This window comes from Cyprinus carpio, chromosome B5, assembly GCF_018340385.1.
Source record: "Cyprinus carpio isolate SPL01 chromosome B5, ASM1834038v1, whole genome shotgun sequence".
NCBI classification, from domain to species: domain Eukaryota; kingdom Metazoa; phylum Chordata; class Actinopteri; order Cypriniformes; family Cyprinidae; genus Cyprinus; species Cyprinus carpio.
In genome coordinates, this window is record NC_056601.1 from 28,364,769 (window position 1) to 28,386,014 (window position 21,246).

At 36.1% G+C, this 21,246-nt stretch overlaps 1 protein-coding gene across 7 annotated transcripts in view; it reads left to right on the forward strand.

Moving 5' to 3' along the window:
- Positions 1–21,246, forward strand: part of rgs3a (regulator of G protein signaling 3a) — a 152,467-nt gene that overhangs the window by 84,912 nt on the left and 46,309 nt on the right. For 6 of the 7 annotated variants that reach the window (XM_042723062.1, XM_042723064.1, XM_042723063.1 and 3 more), the window contains one exon: positions 16,727–17,596. In XM_042723062.1, coding sequence (XP_042578996.1) covers positions 16,727–17,596 — 870 coding nt within the window. Of the gene's footprint in view, positions 1–539; positions 795–16,726; positions 17,597–21,246 lie in introns of those variants that run through there. The other variant, XM_042723068.1, reaches the window with a different exon arrangement.

A 21,246-nucleotide genomic window follows, 5' to 3' on the forward strand; every position in this document is an offset into this window, starting at 1 on the left:
ACATAACCTTGACCAAGTGCCTTTGTACTAGGATCTATCATGTATCTATAGATCAGGTGGCTTTATCTTTGGCCATTATTGCTGAAACTAAATGATTATTAAAATTATAGCAGATTTATTGAGGTTTCACTTTAATGCAATATAAGAACAGAATGCACAACCCTCCTCACCCTCCTCAGTAATGACCTCACAAAAATCAAGCATCTTGCAGTTTCTTTGCACCAGGGCTGATGAAATTTCTACAAATGGCTGAGCAGGGATTGTGTGTTTGTGTGTGTGTGAGATAGAGATCCCATGATCTGCTGGCGTAGCCTATGTATGACATGTGCCTGTTTCTTTTGCGAGCCTTTGATTCACGGCTTGGCCGCTTCTAAAAATAACAGCAAGCAGAGCGGGACAGCGGCCTGTCTCTGGAGAGAGAGAGAACGAGAGAGAACGAAAGAGAGAGACAGGACATGGGCAGTCCTCTCTTTTCTTTCTCCCTCTCTCGCTCTCTCTCTCTCTCTCCAGTCATTTTGTTCAGCAGCACAGTCGCACACACACACACACACACACACACACAGAATCTGCAGCAAATGTTGTGGAACTCGCAATGAAACCGTGGACAGAGTGAGACAAATCCACATAGATAGAGCGAAAGAACAGGTAGACTGAAATAGAACGAAACAGACGCGAAAGGGAACTTACACTACATTTCTAGGCAGAAGTACTGAAGGAGACATCTACTGGACAGGATTCAGGATCAGCACATGTGAAAGAGACGCATTCACAGCGGCCAGATGCCTGTATTCAAGGTACACCTGCTTTAATGGGACCAGAACTGAGCTTTTACACCTAATTTGACACAGTTTGTGTGTGCACGCGTACGTGTGTCTGTCCAAAAGACAGGAATAGGTGTTTCTAAAGCTGCACGGTTTACCTTGCTGTTTTATCAGGTTTATTCAATGTGTAGCTGACATTTATGTTGCAGTTTCATTTAGTATAACAGCAGATTTCACCATGATTACATTTTATATTTCCCAATAAATATTTGTATTTTATTTTTAAGTTTTTAGTTTTGCATTTATTCTATGTTTTTTTTTTCTCTAATGTAGATTTCATGCTTACTTCTAAACATTATAAACTTCATGTGTATGGAAAATATAGATATATTTTATGGATATTGTTTTGGATTTATTTCCTTTTTTAGCGAGCAATATTTTATGAATTTTATGATGAGCAATGAACACTATATATGAAATGTTTAGCATGCTCATATTTTATGTCTGTTTGACTGTGTGTGTGTGTTTTATTGGTTATAAATGGAGCTTGCTGAGATAAGCAAGTGGTAAATTGTTAAATAAAGTTTCTTGCACTCATTTTCACATAGAGCAAAACATACGCAGAGAGAGTTGACTTGCATGATGATAGATTGCTTTATGAGGTTTATGTGACTGACATTTCCCACAATGCTCGTGGAAAAGAGGCAAACTATAACTGTAGGAGACAGACATGGATGTCAGTCTGCAGAGGAAGTGTCCTTTCAGAACATTTATAATATGCACACACTTGAAGAGGAGATTTCTCAACTTGTTGTTCTTGAACACTTCCTCATATAGATGTTGTGGTATTTGAGAAGTTTTGCTTAAAAAAAAGAAGAAGAAGAAGAAAGCTGAAATTAAAATATCACAAATACTGTATCACTTTTTACAGTTCACTAGTTCAAATAATTTACCCACAAAATCTGTCATAATTTATGCACCTTCTTGTATACCCAAAGCTGTTCTGACATATTCTGTGAAACACAAAAGGAGAAATGTAGTGATAATACTGCACTTTTCCATACACATACAGGGCTATAAAAGTAGTCCATATGATTGGTGTGCTATATTTGAAGCCATTTGGTAGCTGTTGTGTGAGTAATGGGCTACACCCATATTTAAGTTCCTGAAAATCTTCCTTGTAATTGCTTGCTCACATTCAAATACGCCATGTCAAGACGTGTCATGCCAGGTTTCATGTCACGTCAATGATAAGACATATTCAAACAATATCAGTGATGTCAAATATGACATGATGTGTACATTGCAATAGGACACATTGAGACGCAATGACAGATGAGATGTAAGAGCTGTTTGTGTAGTGTTTAGGCATTTCATAAAGACACACCCCAAAAAAAAGAAAAGAAGAAAGGGCAAGTGTTTTGGCACAGGGAAACCTTAATAACATTGGACCTAAAAGGAAGGAAGGACGGAAGGAAGGAAGGAAATAAATAAATAAATAAATAAATACACTCCAAGTGTGTGCATCATTCAGAACTGAATTGAAAACACCATGTAATTAATTCATTTATTAATTCATGTAATTTTTTTCTATATGAATAATTCTCATACCCAAAACATGTTCAAAGCATAACTGTCATCTCCCATATTGTCATTTCTAAAAAAAAAGAAAAAAAAAAGATAATCAGTTTTACATTTCAACTACAGTGTATAACATTGTACTTGATTTACATTTTACATTTAATTTTATTTAACATAATTTAATTTAACAATTACATTAAATTTTATAAGCCATGAGTTTAGTTATTTCAAAAACTGTGATTTTACCTCATCGTTGTATTGAAATATTGAAGCTATTTTATTAACAAAAGTCACAGGGCAGCGTTGACAACAACTTTCTGTGCTCCTGAATGTTTGTGCAGCACAATCTCCGATCTCTGTGCTAAAGCAGCACAAACCTTTTGAATAGTGATTAATCTTGGAACCAGGGCATTAATTTTTTTTTTTTTTTTTAATGCATACCTGCCAGCCAATCAGAATCAATAATTCAAACTGACCATTGTATAATTTACTTAAATGCTTTACTTTGTAGTTGTAGTTTTTAGTAGCATTTAAATAAGTTTTCGCTTGTTTACCATTCTAGACTATCTGCTTTTCGGGCCATTTTGAGCACCACAAACAGAGGGACTCTCTCTCTCTGTGCATGTGTGTAGTGGACGTTAATGTTTGTGTATTCAGTCAGACATGGAAGTCCAGCCAAGTGGCATGATGTCTTGAGTAAGGCTTGGGTGAGTGTTCAGTGCTTAATGGTGTGTTTGTGGAAGACTCTCTCTCTCTCTCTCTCTCTCTCTCTCTCTCTCTCTCACACACACACACACTCTCTCACAGTCTCTCTCTCTTTCCTTCCACTCATGATGTGTTTATGTGAAGAGGGTGTCGCCCATCCGACCACTAGATTTCTCTCTGTCTCTCAGTCCTCTCTTTCACTTCTTGTGATCTCAAGAGAAGAGGGGGTGTCAAGAGAAACATCTGAAACATCAAAAGACTTAAGCAAAAGCCTCTTTTTAATGTCATTGCTGTATAAGAGCAACAAATGACACATTAAAGTCGGCCAGATTTTCTTATCTCTAAGGTGCCCACTAAATAATGGATCACCAGGTTTTGCGGTGCCCATGCAAGCTTGAGTATACTGCTATCATTAAAAAAAGGTGATACTAAATAAACCACAGCCTAAACCTATAAAACGTACTGTATCTGTACTGTACTGTAACTGTATACTATATATTTGATACAGAAAATTCTAAGGTCTCTAAATTATCAATATGATTAAAACTTTGCTGAAAAACCTGTTGCACACAATCTACTACATGCATTCTGTCTAATTTTTAGCAAGTAAAAGGCCTTTTAGTATAATTGTACAAATGTCCACCTTCAGCTCTTGGTTCACATGTCTTTCTGCCATGACGTCTTTACAGAACTATCACTATATCACACAATAAGAGCTATAAAAGCCTTGTGACAAATAGGATACTCAAAAAAAAAAAAACATTTGCAAACTTTTTTTTTTCCAATATTGTTTAAAAGTTCAATAAACTGTTCCACTCCTTTGTCTATTGGAGTGTTGCGTGCAAATATATTAAATAAATCTTGAGAAGTGCATACTTTCTGTTAAAATCTTGGTATCGTTATAATCTCTAGTACACTGTAAGTAAATACATACACATACTGTACATACATACATAAGGTAATTTCAGAAATCATTTCTTTCATTCCGAAATTATTTCTTTCAATTTCCCTTGAGTTTACAGATGTTTTCTTTAGCCCTAAAACACAGCATGGAAAATTCCTTAATTCCTTAATATTAACACAGTACATGTAGGGCACGTTGCATTACACTGCATTACAATGAGCCCCGCTATAAGAAGTAGGCGACTCCACGCAGTTAGAGAGATAACTGACATAATTCCCTATTGTGAATTCTATTTACTGCAGCATGAGAAAGTATGAAGTCCCCCAAGGGTTATGTACAGTAGAAGAATGTTTTCTGATAATCTTATGCCTACAGCGTTGCAATCGGTGCTCCATTTATGAACTGTACTCATGAATTTGCAAACAGTTCCCTCATTTATAAAATTTTTGCCCACAGATTTGTAATTTGAGTCCTCGATTTAGACGTCTGTACTCTCAGATTTGACAACTGTACTCTTTGATTTGTAATCTGCACAGACAGGTTTGTAAACTGTGCCCACTGTTTTATCGCTCATCCTCTTAAATTAGAAATTCACTGATACATTTAATGCTAGAGATGCTATACATTTTTACTCCTATGTTACTCTAGAGGGGGTTTCTGTAAGAAACAGTACCTAAATGTGAAATTATTACATGGATTTTACAGCACTGTTACCTTTCACAGCTCTTTGTGGAGGGTATATTGTGTTCAACTAAACGTGTTTAGTTGGATATGTTTGTCTGTTTTCCAACATAGGCATTAATAAAGGTGTTATTTTATGTGAAAAAGTGGCCTTTATTGGCAGAATAATAGAGTAGATTTATTGCATTATTTTATTTTAATTAGGTCACATCAAAATGTTAGAGGGACAAAGCTGTCATTTGGTGATGATGCAACGTGTCCCACCAATGAGTTGCAACATTTCTCTTCCCTTCTTTCATTAATCTATTAGGTCTAGCTGCCCTAACCATGTTTGTTTGTGGAGGACAGGCGCTGGTGAGATTGGGCATGAGGGATCAAGAAAATGAGGCTTCCCTGCGGCGGCCATGTTAATGACTACAGCGGGCGTCTTTATTGGGCCGAATGACTTTGTGATGGCTTGTGTGACCTTAATCAAGTATTGTGTGTCCCTGACCTTCTGTATTTGATTAATTTTACCTCTGTGCCCTTCCCTCTCTCTCTGAGAGTAGAGGAATATATTAGACTAGTATCAGAGAGATTGTCTCTAATGGCCCTGAAAAAGGTAGTGGTTGTTTTGTTTACTGTTGAATATTTTATGGCTCTGTTTGGTGGATCGTGTCTGGTTGCTAAAAGTGAGACATACTGCCAGATTCTACTAAAATATCTGTGATAAAAGCGATTGTTGGCAACTATTTAGCAATTACCTAATGTCATATTTCACAGTGATGCAAATTTTTTAGTTGTTTATCTACCTTTTTACTACACCCTTTGATTCTTTGTGTGAGTTATGGAAGAAACTTCTCATAATTCCCATAAGTGTAAACAATCTGACAGAGGTTCACTTTGTGAGCACAATAATAAGCATTTTCAAAAACTGGGTACATTGTAAAAGCATTAGCAAATTACTTTCAAGAGACCAGGAATAACCCCAAAACCTCAATTTTTCTTCACCAATATTAAAGACAAGTTAAATATCACTGTAGTAATAGATATCTATATCATGTGACATACATAAAAATTACATTTTAAAGCATCCATTTGAGAAAAAAAAAAAAAAAAAAAAAAAAACAACAACAGAAAAAAACATTTTTGGAAGGGAAAACAAAATTCTTAGAGTATTCCAGAGCATTATTCATGGGATATATTGTAGATTAAATCAGGAGAGAAGAAAATGAAAAATGTAAAAATGCTCTTGCTGTATTCTTGTTATACCATATCGCAATTAAATACCAAGTGTTAACGTTATTCTTCTGACATATGAAAATATAAAATGAAGAAAAATTTACAGGTGAAATTATTTGTTTAAAAATGTCAGATAGGAGAAAACAGGATAAATATACTTATAATAAAGCTGTTTTTATAATGCATATTTTAACAAGTTATTGTAATTATTAAGATTAGAGTTCACAGTGTTTTACTTGATAAATATTGCCAACCAAAATTACAAATCGGGCTTCTTTAGGGGCAACATGAAATCAATCCTAATTACAGTATTTTCTTGTCTTATGTTGCTGGTCTCATAGCAACTAACTTAGGCTATTTAACTATTGGGCAATTTAGGATATGTGTATTGGATATGTGTTCTAGAACACATGGAACAGAGCTTTTGTTAAGCTCTGGTTAAGCTTCAGTGTAGGTTTTGTTACTTTTGTAAAAGAATTGAGCATAATTAGAAGATAACCAATATAATTTCCTCAGATGTGTTTGGACAGCTTGCCACTATGTTCTGGAGCACTGATAGATGTGTTATTAATGACCTCAGTATCCATCAGACACTTAACGTTACTTAAGCATCACTTAAGGCTGATAGGTCATTTATCTTGCATCCTTTGCCACACTGGCCTCTGATGATTTTGTAGCCAGCTAGATTGCTTGCTCAACATTTACTGTAAATTAGTTCACTGTAAGCTGCTCCCACAGATAGGGTCTGATTAATTGTAAGCTGCTACCCAAATAGGTACAAAACTGTTATTAGTAAGTACACTTTTGGTACTAATATATACTTTTAATATACCACTGCTTTTAATGTTCTAATATTTACCTCTAAGGTACTATTAAATACCATTTAGTGGGTAAATAAGGTACAGAGGTGTAAAGTGTACAGTGCACTATTAAATGTCCCTTGAAACCCTCCACCTCCCCCAGCTCCACCTGTCTAGATCTGCTATGGCCTATTCATGCAGCAGCAGCATATCTTACATGTTCACAGCAATGTGTCTGTGTATTGATTTGCAGCAAGTCTCCATACTTCAGCAGTAGCAGTGTACATAGCAGATCTAGTCCAATCTAAATCTAGACAGATCAAGACCAAATACATTAACACTGCCTTATCCATTAACATGCTAAAACTCTGGCATGTTTTGGTGTGCAAGGCACATCCCCTCTCCATGTGCCTGCTATGAGGTGTTTGCCCCCCTCCCCATCCCATTCAATTACACCTTTAATCTGCTGTTTCTCATGCTGTACTGACGCCACTGTAAAGACACGTCTCTCCCACTGATTTCCCTCATTCTGTGAGCACAGACCGACAGCAGCCAATTATCTTCAGTGTCCCATTGATTTATCAATCATCCCAGCACTAATGTTCACCAACATTATTCTATGGTTGATTCCTGGTGACCGAATCCTTTAAGATAGTTAGCAACTGATTTATCAATGCTTGGTGTTGTGATACTGTAATTAGATTTTCAGTTTGTTAATCAAGGTTATTTATTCATTCGTAGCTGCTGTTGCATTCAGTTCTCTCCTAATCTGTCAGCATTACTAAAATGTATCAAAATAGTGAATTTTTGATGTGGTAGATGCTTAAACTGTCAGAGTGTGTGAATCCTGAACATTATGAATGCAATTCAATAGTATAGGTGGCAAATAGAAAAAAAAAAATAGGAAAAAAAAAAAAATTCTACTACACATATCCTGCATATTAATACCTGGCGAGAATTTTTCTAAGCTTGAATATGTTGACTGCATTGACTTTTAATTAATTGACAAAAATGATAAGGAAATATCATCATTTTTGTTTTAAAGATGAAGGAAAGACTAGATTTGGAGGCAGGTCATGTTAGTCAAGCACGCAAACAACTCATGCTCAGCAGGTCATAATGTCTGTTAATATAATTCAGACACATATCAGAGTGCTTCCACCTCTTTTGTGACAGTCTTTAGCTTGTAGTGCCTCTAATATCTGTCTTGAGTTTGCACAGAAGCATACTGCCAACATCAGCATATTGCTTTGGTTCTAATTGCCTATCATTATTTTTTGAGAAAAAATATCTTAATTTTGTTGTGTGGCACGTTTCCTGAACTCAGCAGAAAACATATGAAAATGTTCCATAAACCAATCAACACAGCCTTTTAACTGTGGGATTTTAAAAGACAGCATATGGCTATGTGGCTCAGTGGTAGAGCATTGCTTAGCCATGCAAAAGGTTCTGGGTTTGATTCCCAGGGAACACACATACTGGTAAAAATATGTAATGCACTGTGAGTGACTTTGGATAAAAGTGTCTGCTAAATGCATAAATGTAAAGCACGAAATAATAGAGTTGACTTCTCACCCAGTGCATGCAAAAACACATCTGTTTGGCAATGTGCAATTTACATGTTGTTACAGATTCCACACAAGCACACACCAATGTATTCAGTACACGTGACAATCTGTCTAAGCAGTTTATATTCTGTAACTTAATATTGTATTTTTGTTTAACACAAAGTTTCATCAAACAATAATTAGAGTATTCCCTGCAGTGCTAACACAGAGCCCCCGTGAGTTACAAAGCCCTGATAAATATCACAAAATTCATGGTCCTTAAAATAGGCATAATTTTCTTAAATATCATTTCTTTTTTCTTGCTTTTGAATTTGGAATGACATATTCTTAACAAGTTTCTGAAATTAGTCTATTAAGTTTACTTGATTCAAGGTTCTTAAAAAAACCTTGACGTCAACCTTGCATACTTACTGTGTGAAATAACTTGTTTCCTGGTGGACTGATAAAGGCCTGTGAACTCATGGAAATTGCACAAAGACAGCTAATTAAATTGGAGATTGCTATTTTGAGAAAGTTTTTGACATTTTCATCAGATGCTAATTAAATGATTTGAGAATGTGTCATCTGAGGTTGACACTATGAATGTTATGACTCAATGAAAGAAGAGAGAACCAAAATGTCTGAAAACATACATTTGTAATTCTTTTGGCTAAAATCAATCCTAAATTAATGTTGCTTAAGGTGAAACCTTATGGTAAATATAAAGCTGGTTCATTAAATTATTATGCATATTTATTGACTGGGTAATGGAATATGATTATGTCAAAATGACAAATTATAGTTTTTCCATCCATTGCTAATCACTTAACAGAAGAAAACTTCCTCCAAGTAGTGGTAACTAGTAAATAGTTGTTGTGAGGTCTTACTTTTGTTTAGGATTCTTTATCTTTTAGCTTCTTTAGTTGAGATAAAATGTTAAATAAAGTGGTGAAGGCTACTCGTTTAGTTTAGGGAATATTCCAGCTAGGTTTTTATGAGCTGACATTATTCCACCAACATATTTATTTATTGATTGTAAAAGGCAACTTTCAAGTCATTCACTTCAGTAGCTGAAGCTATATAAAATATAGGAGTGAAGGTAACACTTTAGTATAGAGACCTTAACTTAGTTAATGGTTTGTTAATAGTGAGAATTGGACCTTAAAATAAAGTATGACTGCAGCGACAATCTCTGAAACCTGTACGGGCAGATGAAGCTTGATGCTCTACATTGTATCCGAGTGACCTTATTAATATATATATATATATATATATATATATATATATAAATATATATATATATATATATAAAACAAGAGAGAAGGACAATTTTGTCAGAATGTTGTTTCCAGAGTCCTGATTATCTTGTCTTTGTTTCACCCTGGCTCAGCTGAGTTGCTTGCGACTATGTGTATTGAGAGCGCATGAAGCTAAATAATGCTTTGCTCCCAGATTGCTTTCTTTAAAAAGAAATGGCCCCATCTCCAACCTCTGTGGTGCCTGAGGGGCCGCATGAGCTAGAGAAGCGAGAACAAGACATGGATCACATGGTCTCCAATGATAAGCTAATTCCTGCTCAAGCCTTACATATCTCATCTTTCCCTAAGGTGGTGTTGCCCCCAGTTTGCTAGTGATAACATGCATACAGTGGGTTTGCTGCGTCCAGTCATGTTTGACTGTGAAGATGAGGAAATCAATACTTGTTTGCAGAGGTCTAAAGAGTACCTGAAAACCATACTTGAGTAAAAGTTCAGATAGCTTACAGTGAAAATTACTCCATTGCAAGTCACCATTTCCAATAGGCCTACTACTTGAGTAAAAGTCTTAGAGTATCTCATTTGAATGGTACTCATACTAATCATAGGCTCAAGTCCTCAACATAAGAGAAATTGCAGTGAAAAACAAGAAACTGTTGATTTGTGAAGAGAGCAATCAATATCCTTTAAAAAGGTCTAAATAATGTTAAGTAAAATCAAACAGTCAAAGTCTACTTGCACTAGACATGCTGGTTTCAGCTGTAGACATGTTCTCATCTCATATATGAAAAACCTGTGATTCACCTAACAAACTTGCAATCATGTAAAATAGCCTTATTAACAAGTTTGGGTGAGAGGCCAAAATGCACAAGATGTAGTACCTTCAAAGCCCTGTAGATTCTTTTGTAGCAGAAATAAACTAGAAGAAAAAGTTAGGTGCCTTGCAAAATGTAATGAGTAATTGCATTATTTATCAGAAATGTAGTGGATTAAAGAGTACATACACTTACTGGAAAATGTAGTCATGTAGAAAGTAAAAGTTATCTGTGATACCTATGATACTCATGGAAACAACAAAGTAGTAAAAAAGATACTTAGGTACAGTAACTAATTACATTTACTCAAATACTTTACTCAACTGCTTCTTGTTGTTCCGACAACAAGGTTTGATCATAGTCAAGTGAGGGGCTCTTTGAATCTCTTCCCTGTTTGATGGAGAAATGGTATAAAGTCAGCTGTTTAGATGAAATCTGAGGCAGAGTTACTAAGTGGAGTTCACGGTGGAGCAGTCAAGAAATTTAAACTCAATTAGGTCAATCCAGAGGTACCTGAACACTCTTTGCTTAATGAATGGTTCATGCTAATGCTGTGCAACATTCTTGCCAGAGCTGCGCAAGCAGCTTGTAAAGGCCTTGAAAACATTTTAATCTGCTCAAGTGGATCGTGCTGCACAGAGTGGGTATCTGGTGGTTCCTTCAGTCGAGGATGCCCACTTAAGCTCATTTGCATAAATATAAGCAGTTCCATCCAGGGGTGCATTTCCCTAAAAGACTGTAACCCTACTATGGTCAAGTTCCTTGTTAGTATGACATGTGGACTAGAGTAGATAATGCTCTTGAGCAAAATAACCAAGCAAAAATGCAGTGCATTTTGTATCTTTCATTTAATATCAAGGACAGGCAACTCTGCTCCTCTCACAGATTACAACCTCAAACCATAAACCACGTGAACTGTGGTTTGTTGTTTTATATATCAGTCAGACAGTCTCCTATTATGGGTGGTTCTTGGCCAGAATAAGATGCAATATGGTTTAGACTTTGTGGCAGTGGCCTGAATTAGAGAAACTAGTTGAAATCGATAGTGCGTTGTTTAGGTGCTGTAGTGTTGACTTCTCAAAGGCATTTACTAAATCATTCCCCATGTACCTCACCTTAAACTAGAGGTCTGCTGGTCATTAGCCTTGCCTGATATTTTAAAGCTGCTTGTGTTGGTGCAAGCAATGTCTCTTTGTCCTTAAATTCTCTCTTCTTTGCTCCATGTTTTGATATGTGGAGGTAAATCATTCATGACCAACATGACCTATGTGACTACCTCCGGCATGACACTCATTCTACACACTTGCTGTAGCTGACATTTGCAGCAGGGGATCACAGCTCAACACCAGACCTATTGCTCTCAGTGTCTTAAGCAAGAATGGCTATCACACAAATATGCAGATGGAAATTCTTGGTTAATGTTAGTGAGCTGTCCCTTCGTACATGCCTGCTGTATGTTAGTTTTTTAAAGGGATTATGAAATGCAGTTTCGGATTTTTAAAATCTGTTTTTCAAGGTTAGTTTATAAGGATATCTCCATTTTTTTTTTGCGTCAAAAAGGTCCAATATTTGTCAAACAATTCCACTCTCTTTTAAAAACAATCAATTTTTAAGAAGCGCTACTTCTTGCAAAAACTGAAGTAAATGTTTACTGCTGTGACTGATCTCCATCCACCCCCTCCTTTGCCTCATTTCATGTGTTTTGATACTTGAGATGGCAAGCACTGTGACAGAGCATTATTATGTTTGAATCCGAGTCAGATAAAATTGAAACAATGCAACTACAATGATTGCAACAGTCTGTTTCAGTGGGGTAATTGCTTTTTCTTGCTTAATTGCATAATTTTTGTATATAGTTTTAAAAGTACTTGGTAACACTTTATAATAACTGCACACTATTAATCATTAATTAAGCATTAGTAAACAGATAATTCATAATTTATAAAGCATTAATAGACATTAATAAGCAGTTTATAAATACAGATATAAATGCTTTATTCTTGATTTTAAAGCATATCTATAATGTGTTTAATAATTTTATTGTCATACTTTATTCATGATCAAGTTATCATTTCTCAATGAAGTATAGCATTATTTACAAACCAGTTATTTAGGAGTTGCCAGTGATTCATAAGATCACAAGAAATTGTAAGTAAATGTAGTAAATTCAGGTATTTATAAAGCATTTAGTAGTGGTCAGTTAACTATGTATGTGAGCTCATCTAAAGTGAGGACTAGTTATGCCTTGTAAAGCATTTATAAATGATATTTAAAGGCTCAGTTATCTTCTAAACAGAAAAAGGAAACAAACACAACACAGTGATACAGAACATAGAAATATTAACAGCCTTTAAATCTCATTTGTAAAAGTTTTACAAGGCATAAATAGTCCTCACTTTAGATGAGCTCACAATAATAGTTAACTAACAACTACATATGTTTTATAACTACCTGAATTAACCCTGAATTACAGTAGAAATACATGTTAATAAACAATTTATTAACACTCTAAGTAACTATTACTATATGTCTGAAAAATAAGATGTATGAATGCACATTTAAATAGTTTATTAATCATTTACTTACAATTTCTAAGTGATCTTATGAACCACTGACAACTCCTTTATAACTGGTGTGTAAATAATGCTATACTTCATTTAGAAATGATAAATTGATCATTAATAAAGTATGAAAAAACAATTATTAAATACATAATAGATATGCTTTTAAATCAAGTATAAAGCATTTATATCTGTATCTATAAACTGCTTATTAATGTCTATTAATGCTTTATAAATGATGAATTAACTGTTTCCTAATGCTTAACTAATGATTAATAGCGTGCAGTTATTATAAAGTGTTACCCTTACTGTATATAGCACATATAAATGCCTTATTCTCCATCAACATTTTTTAGATCCCTTAACCTACCTTACTGACTATTAATAGGCAGCAGTTTATTATTATTGTTTACTGAACCAAAAGTCATAGTTAATTGTTAGTTAATAGTGAGCATTGGTTCCTAAACTAAAGTGTGACCAATAATTCACTAAACAGTCTGCTGTGAAATGGGAAAAACAAATAAAAACTTTATCTTTCAGTTAGTCAGGCTTGTCATAAAAAAAAAAATACAATTAAAAAAAACATCTATGAATGCTATGCAAAGTTTTTGGAAGTACAGTTTTTTTTTTTTTTTTTAACATACGACACATCCAAGCATTTCAGAAGGGTAGAAAATTCATATTTCATTCATGTTAAACTGGGGAGGAAGATTTGAGTTCTGATACTTGCAGTATGTTTCTATTGTAATGCAACCTCTTATATGTGCAAATATCAAGAACTTTTACGTTTTCTATTTCAGGACCCCTTTAAGTAACTTGCTTCAATCTGTTGCTCCACATTAACAGCAGCTGACCTGAAAGAAAAAAAAAAGTATGTAAGAAAAAGAAAATTTGTGTTAATGTTCTCTATAATGCCCCTGCAGTGCAGGAAATGTAATTCCACTAATTGCAGTCTAACCCCTGGTCTATAATATATAGATCAGTGAGTCTAACACATTTCAGAACAGAAAAAAAACCATAATGAAGGCAAGTCATTGCATAGCTTGCACATTGTCTGAGTTTACATGCTTGCATAGAGTATGTCTAAAGCCTATCACATCTTATATATTAGGTTTCTATTAATAGAAAGAAAATGAACATTTCTGGTTTCACATGCGGATGTACCATTCATGTACTATTCAAAGATCTTTTGAAAAAGACACAGTATCTTGGTAAATTCTGTAGACTCATTTGATGAGAAAAAAGTAATCTCTTTTTAAAATAAAATTTCCAGTCATTATGTTGGACAGCTTAGTGCTTTTAATGAATAATAGATGAGATGATTTCCTGGGAGCTACTAAAAGGTTGTACAAGCATCTAGAATAAAGTAATACTGCACCCTTATTGATTAAATAATTAGTGGTGTTTTTAAAGGAAAGAATCACCATTGCACATTTGAACATTTGGGCTTGGGCTCTTTTCATTTGAGCCAGTAAGGAACCACCCAGAATATTAGCGACCACCTAGCCATGTCACTTAGAATATCTTAGCAACAAGCTCACAATGACCTTATCATCATGGCAGTTTTGTATAGGCAAAAAAAATAAAAAATTAAAAAATCAATTTATAATCCACTATCTCTATTTATTTCAAAGAAAAGAAATGTAGTTCATGCCTAAATTCTCAAAAAGTGTCACTGTCTTATTCTACACATTTCTCACATTTTTTCTATGAACACTTTTAAAGTCCCCCCATCACCCCCCCGCCCGCACATTACGCAAGTAATCTATTTTTTTCTTCTGCGTCATGATGGGCGAGTGATGCATGAGGGACTCAACGAAAACCGACTGACCCATCCCGTCACGGATAACAGAGCAAAAGAGAGCATTTAAGGAAATCATCTGTCTTTGGTTCTTTTGTCCTAATTTCCTCTGTGTCGCTCTGTTCGGTAGTAACCTTTCACACAACCTAAAAATACCACAGATGAGATAAGAGGCTCATTCTTAGTTAAGCTCCAGTTATGGATGGGAGAGAGCTAATATGTCGTACATCATGTGAGCAGTGCTAATATGAATTCCATCTTATGACTTCTGCTTTTGGCTGCATCAGCTGAGCTTGTTTTCTGTTGCAGTAAACCCCTCTGAAAAGCACTCAGAGGAGTTTCTTTCTCACCAGCTTTGGTTGCACCCTATTAGAGTGAGTGATAAGCAGCATGGGCTGGTTTTAAGAGAGAGCTGATTAGAGTTCAGAGGTCTTCCAAAATGTACTTATGCCAGCTTATATTAAATGTGCATTCCTGTTATATTGACCATCATTTATTGTCATTTTCATGTAAAAAAAAAAAAAACACAAAAAAAACCAAACCTTAATACAGATATGTCTACCTGTCATTTAATGCTGTTTAGAGAGACATCAAAATCTAATAAACTATTAGATCTAGATCAAGAATTAGTTACTGATGTAGTAAACTAGTTCCTTACCTCCCTTCTGGTCATTTACTTGTTATTGCCAAAAAGTATATGTTTTATCCCCTCTACTGTTCAGATGGGATCCATTTCTTATTTCCAACAGTAGATGGTGATGTTAGTTTTCCTACCAGCATTAAAAAAGTGTTCAGATTCTTCTTTTCAGTCCTGTAAGTAACCTAATAAAATGTGTAACATTTCGACTTATGCTAGACTAAGATGAATCACAAATCTGTCTATAAATGATTGATTAGTTATTAACTTTATTTTCTGTGTTTTTTTATCTGTTTTTTTAATGGATGACACTGTGTTTCTACACTGTCTAAATTTCCTAAAACAATAAAATCAATCAATCAAATTTTGCCCTGAATCTATAGAACCTGAAACAAAAGCAAAGACTTGAGTAAATATTTTAGCCTTAAAAGAAAGAATACATAAGTTAATACATAAAAGATATTTCCTATTTATAATTCAGTGGTTTGTATCCTAAAAGTGCTGAGTTAAAGCCCATTTTATGTTTAAATAATGTAATACCATGTGATTCTTATGACACCATTCTTATGATCCCATTTAGACAGGTATAGATTTCTCAAAGGAAATGAGAGAAAATTGTATTTTACAAATTCACACTGTGGTTTAAATTCTTTCCATATCTGCAAAGTCTATGTTTTTTTTTTAAACAATTTCTGTACAAATTCCAGAGCAAATTACCTACCCTTTCCTATCTCCTCTGAGAAATCTAATCCCATCTGTCTGTGATTGCTGATATTATATTTTCACACCACTTTTCCTCATGTGTTTTGGCTTACATGAATTACCATAATTGATTTTTTTCAACCTCTATTCTATTCTGCAAAATTCACCCTTCAGTGTCTAAAGTCACCTACTTCTTTTCTAGCTTTTTTAAATAGCCTTTATTTTACAAGACTTTGTTGTTAGATTTTCGCGTAAAATCTCCCGCACTTTCCAGTCTTGAAATATAGCACTCAATTTTAAACATCTGCCTAACCACTAACCTGAAAAAGGTGTGAAGAGCTTCAAAGAACATCTGGAGTGCTTTTTCACTTTGAATTGATTTGCTTAAAACTTAAGGAAATCAGTGACTGCTGCTAATGAAACAGTTACTCATCATATACTATTATATCAAGCAATGAATAAGATGATAAACTCACTAGGTAGAATAAAGTATTCAACATTCCCATAATTTTGTAATACCTGGTGATGCCCACTTGGCCACATGTCACTTCAATTCACTTCACTTCACTTCACTTCACTTCACTTCACTTCACTTCACTTCACTTCACATATTTGTTCATAAATACAACACAATATTTTCTGTAGTAGCTCTACAATAATTGTTGTTCAGTTACTGACTATAATTACACATTGTAATATTGCGCTGTTAGAAAAATAGTAATGGTTCTGCACCACTGTGTTCTTCTGTTGTCAGATGCTCGAACCCAAGCAGGATGAGCCATGTGACCCCAGGGGCCGGAGAATGACCTCTGAGGATGACCATTCCCTGGGCAACCTGTCCGATGCATCAGCCACCACTGCGAGTAGCCCTCAGTCCAGGAGTCTCACCCTGCTGGAGGATCTGTGCACCCCTCTGGAGGAGAACAGCCACCTGGTTCCACCAACACCTCCACCCTCCATTGAGGGAGAAGATGGGAAGAGCACGGAGAGCAGCATGAATGAACTATGGAGGGAGGATGAAGGCAAAGAGAAAGAGGAGGAGAGGGGGAATACTGAGCCAATGACCGAGGAGAAAGAAGAGCAGGAATTCTTGCATGCACACGCAAGAGACTGTGAAGATGAAAAACAGCTGCTTATTGATGAGGACAACGCTTCAGAGGCAGTGGAAACAAATGCTCCACCTTCATCCTCTTCCTCATCATTTGTCATCCCTGAGCTGCGATTAGATCGGTCCTTCAGTGCAGACGCTCTCTCCACCCCTGGCACAGATGAAGAGTATGAAGAAGATGAAGATGATGATGATGAGGAGGAAGACAGTGATGATAACTACCTGGAACGCAGTGATAGTAAACGGAGGAGCATGGTAGAGGCCACTTCCTGCGAAAAGCACTCAGGTGGACTCAGCGTGCAGAATTCCTTGCGCAGACGCACACACAGTGAGGGCAGTCTTCTCCAGGACCCTCGCACAACCTGCTTCACATCTGACAATGCCATCGACTGCATGGAGGTGGCCGGGACACACAAGGGCGGCTGGACACTTCCATCACCCAAAACCCTGAAGAAAGAGCTGACTAAGAATGGAGGGTCCATGCACCAGCTGTGTATGCTCTTCTCCGGAAGAAAAGTAAGTCCTTCTTGTTCTTACTCTGGCAGCCTTATTAAATGAGCATGCCAAACAGTTTATGAATCATTTCCTTCTGTCATGTTACTTGCTTAAGCTGATATATTAGTGAGGCCAAGCCAATCATCACTATTGCTCATACTCAACATTAGGCACTTTTCTAGAGAAATTAAGGTAAATGTATAACTTGTTCTTCACCATTTACACTAAGGACAGTTGGTATTACTTATCCAAATGATCAGACATTGGTCAGACTTACAATTTTCAGATGTAGTATAAAATAGGCAAGAAAGAGGGAAGATAATTTGGGTCTGGACTTTTGACTTTATAAATTGCAAAAGTAAAAGCAAAGCATACAGGGGCCTGCCTTTTAAGGTGGCAAGTCATGCACAGGCAAGCACCACTCACTGTCTTCACAAAAGCACATGCACACCAAAAGACAGAAACAGAAATGTCTCATTAGTACTCACAACACAGCCCCACCCTGCTTGCCGAATGTACCATTTGGCAGGTAAAAATCAAAAGTTGGATTTTTATCATTTATGTCATAAACTGTGCAGAACAAGGTGAGAGGTTTGATCCAATCATATCACATTAATTCATCTTGAGCAATAGTAGTACAGACACTTGCCTTCGTGAACACAGAATGTGTAAATGTTCCTGCATATAAGTATAGAAAAATGTTGCATAGATAAAAAAGACTAGCAACAGGTGATTAGTTGCAAGGCAAATGTAAATGCTTTTATATACAGTGCAGACAGATAGATTGATAGATGATAGACAGACATACAGACAGACATAGATAGATAGATAGATAGATAGATAGATAGATAGATAGATAGATAGATAGATAGGTGCTTTCCTGGTTCTGTGTTAGACAGTAATAACTTTGTATGTACTGAATAATAATTATAAGCATTATGCACTTAATATGCATTTACTTGTTGAATCAGTTATATGCACCTTGTCTGCTATGGTAATTAAATTAGTCATTTAAAATTCTATTGGTATTTTATTGCTCAGTATACCTTATATAATTGTATCCTACATATTTGTTTATATGGCTCAGAATGCACATAGGGCTGCACTCTCAGTTTTGTCCACTAAGTGGCGTTCTGATAATTTATTTTGGTCTTTAACTGGACTGACACAGTATTTAAAGATGTTGTCTAGACCAACAGTTTTAAGACCACACATTTATATACATGCCTGTGAATGCATGCTGGAATTATTTTTTGTTTGTTTGTTTGTTGGAATGCTGGATTTGTGTGTGTGTGTGTATGTGTGTGTGTGTGTGTGTGTGTGTGTGTGTGTGTGTGTATAAGCAAGATTGAATTTTATATATATATAAATCAGCTAGTACTGATTATTGTCTGATGTCAGTGCATCTCTAATTTTAAGGCCTGGCCTTCCATATTAGCACCACCATATCTGACAGTTAATCTTTCATTATGTTCCTATTTCTTAAGTCATTATTTACTCACCGTTGTGTTGTTTCTAATGTCACAAGCCCTTCTCTTTTTTTGAACCATGAAAAGAGATTTCTAAAAAAATCTCCCACTTTGTTCCTGTAGTCCAAGGTCAGTGAAGCAGATTGAAATCAGTGAACAAAGTACAAAGATACATTTTTGGGGATTTCTAGGCATTGTTTTGTTATTATTAAACTTGATTATTCACAACTTGTGTGCTTTTCCTGGGCGAGTCGCAACTGCTGCGCTAATAGAGTCATGAGCTGCAGTCGTGAGACCAACGGCCAAGTCAGGATATTCATTAAATAATGTGTTACATTTCAGATTGTTTCTGACCAAACCTTGTCACAATCCCACAGAACACTAGTCAGTTTTTTAGAAATTGGTGTAAACACAGTGACATTGCAGCAACTGCCTCCTTTGAAAAAAAAACTTGTCTATTCACATCTGTAAATAGTTCAGAAGGCTCATTATCTTAGATAATGCAGTGTAATGCAGCTTGTAACTCACTTCTGTACATTGCCATCTTGGCAGTTCACATAAGAAAATATGGAACAAAACCATTAATTCAGCACTCCAGTGATGACAGTCAACTCTCACCCCTTTCTTAGCCTCAGGCAGTTTCTTTAGGCCTGTGTCTGGTGCATAATGGGACTATAAATATCATGAATGGGCACATGATCCTGTGTCTGTCTTTGCATGCATTAGGAGAAAATTAATGCCTTCCTAGGAGAACTGCAAAGGGGAGGAAGGACAAAATTTTCATTGTGTCTGGAATATACAAGACAAAGCAATCCTTTACTTGTACTAATAGTCTTTTTTAAAACAAGCATATTGTTGGATATAAACTCTGGAAAAAAATAATGTCATTATGATTTTGAGTAAATAATGAACTTAAGGTATTTATGCATGGTAGTTTCCAGTTAATTTTCAGTAAAGAGAAGGAGAGTGACATCATTTGAAAGTCTATCTATCTATCTATCTATCTATCTATCTATCTATCTATCTATCTATCTATCTATCTATCTATCTATCTATCTATCTATCTATCTATCTATCTATCAGCATTAGTCAAAACCGCAAGCAGCTTTATTGTAGTCCCAGCAATGATGGGTAAAACTGCCGAGACAACATGCAAAAAAAAAAAAAAATTGACACCCTCAAGCGAGAGTAATCCAGACACAGAAAGAAATTTCTGAACGACATAGGCTGTAACAGCTGCTGTACAAGGCAGCAACAAAAGACTCAGTGAGAATGGAAAAAGTGTGGCAAAAAAATGCTGCAGCGAGACGAGGTGAAGACCACCCTGAGGGTGCTGACAAGAAGATGACCCCGCTAGCAGACCAGGCAGACCTGCGGAAAAGAGCACTGAGTCTGGAGTAGAAACAGCCTTTATCATAGTAACAGGCGTGTGCAGATTTGAACCAGAAACAACAGCAGAAGTGGCCATGACAGAGCAGACTGAGAGTTCAGTGGTCCAAAGTACTTTTTTGAATGAAACCACCAATCCCAGCAGGTCATTCGGCAGCAAGCCGCCACCTTGGGAGGAAGACTGGGGAGTAGGAAATGCCAAAAGCCTGAAGTCCTGTGTCAAGGACCCCAAGTCAGTGATGGTATAAACTTTTGTGTCAGCTGCTGAGTGTTGGTCCACTGTGTTTATTAAGAACAGGGTCTCTGCAGCTAGCTATCAGGACATTTTGGAGCATTCAATGTTCTCTGTGAAACTTGGAGATGAAGATCTCGTTTTTCAGCACGACCTGGCACCCTGACACAGGAGCGAAAAACCACTGGTAAAGTAACAAGGTCTGGAGTAAACTCATAGACTGGAGCGGACTTGTAAACTGTAACAAGCTCTGGAGTAAACTCATAGACTTGAGTGGGCTCAGAAGTGGATTCATAGAGTGGTGAACTCGTAGACCCCAACATTCGGATGACTTGGGTGCGCTATTGAAGCATCCTGAACTCATATATTCAGCAGTGCCCCAGAGCGGAATCATGCCACGCCGATGGAAGCAAGCTTCTGCAAATGGACTCATAGACTTGTATTGAGTGCATAACTGGAGCATACTTGTAGATGGGACTTTTTTTTGGAATGAAAAACACTTTTCTTTTATTGGTCGGATGAAATATGCAATTTTTGGAGATAGGAATTTTGGGTTTCCATGAGGGCTCCCAGACTGGAGC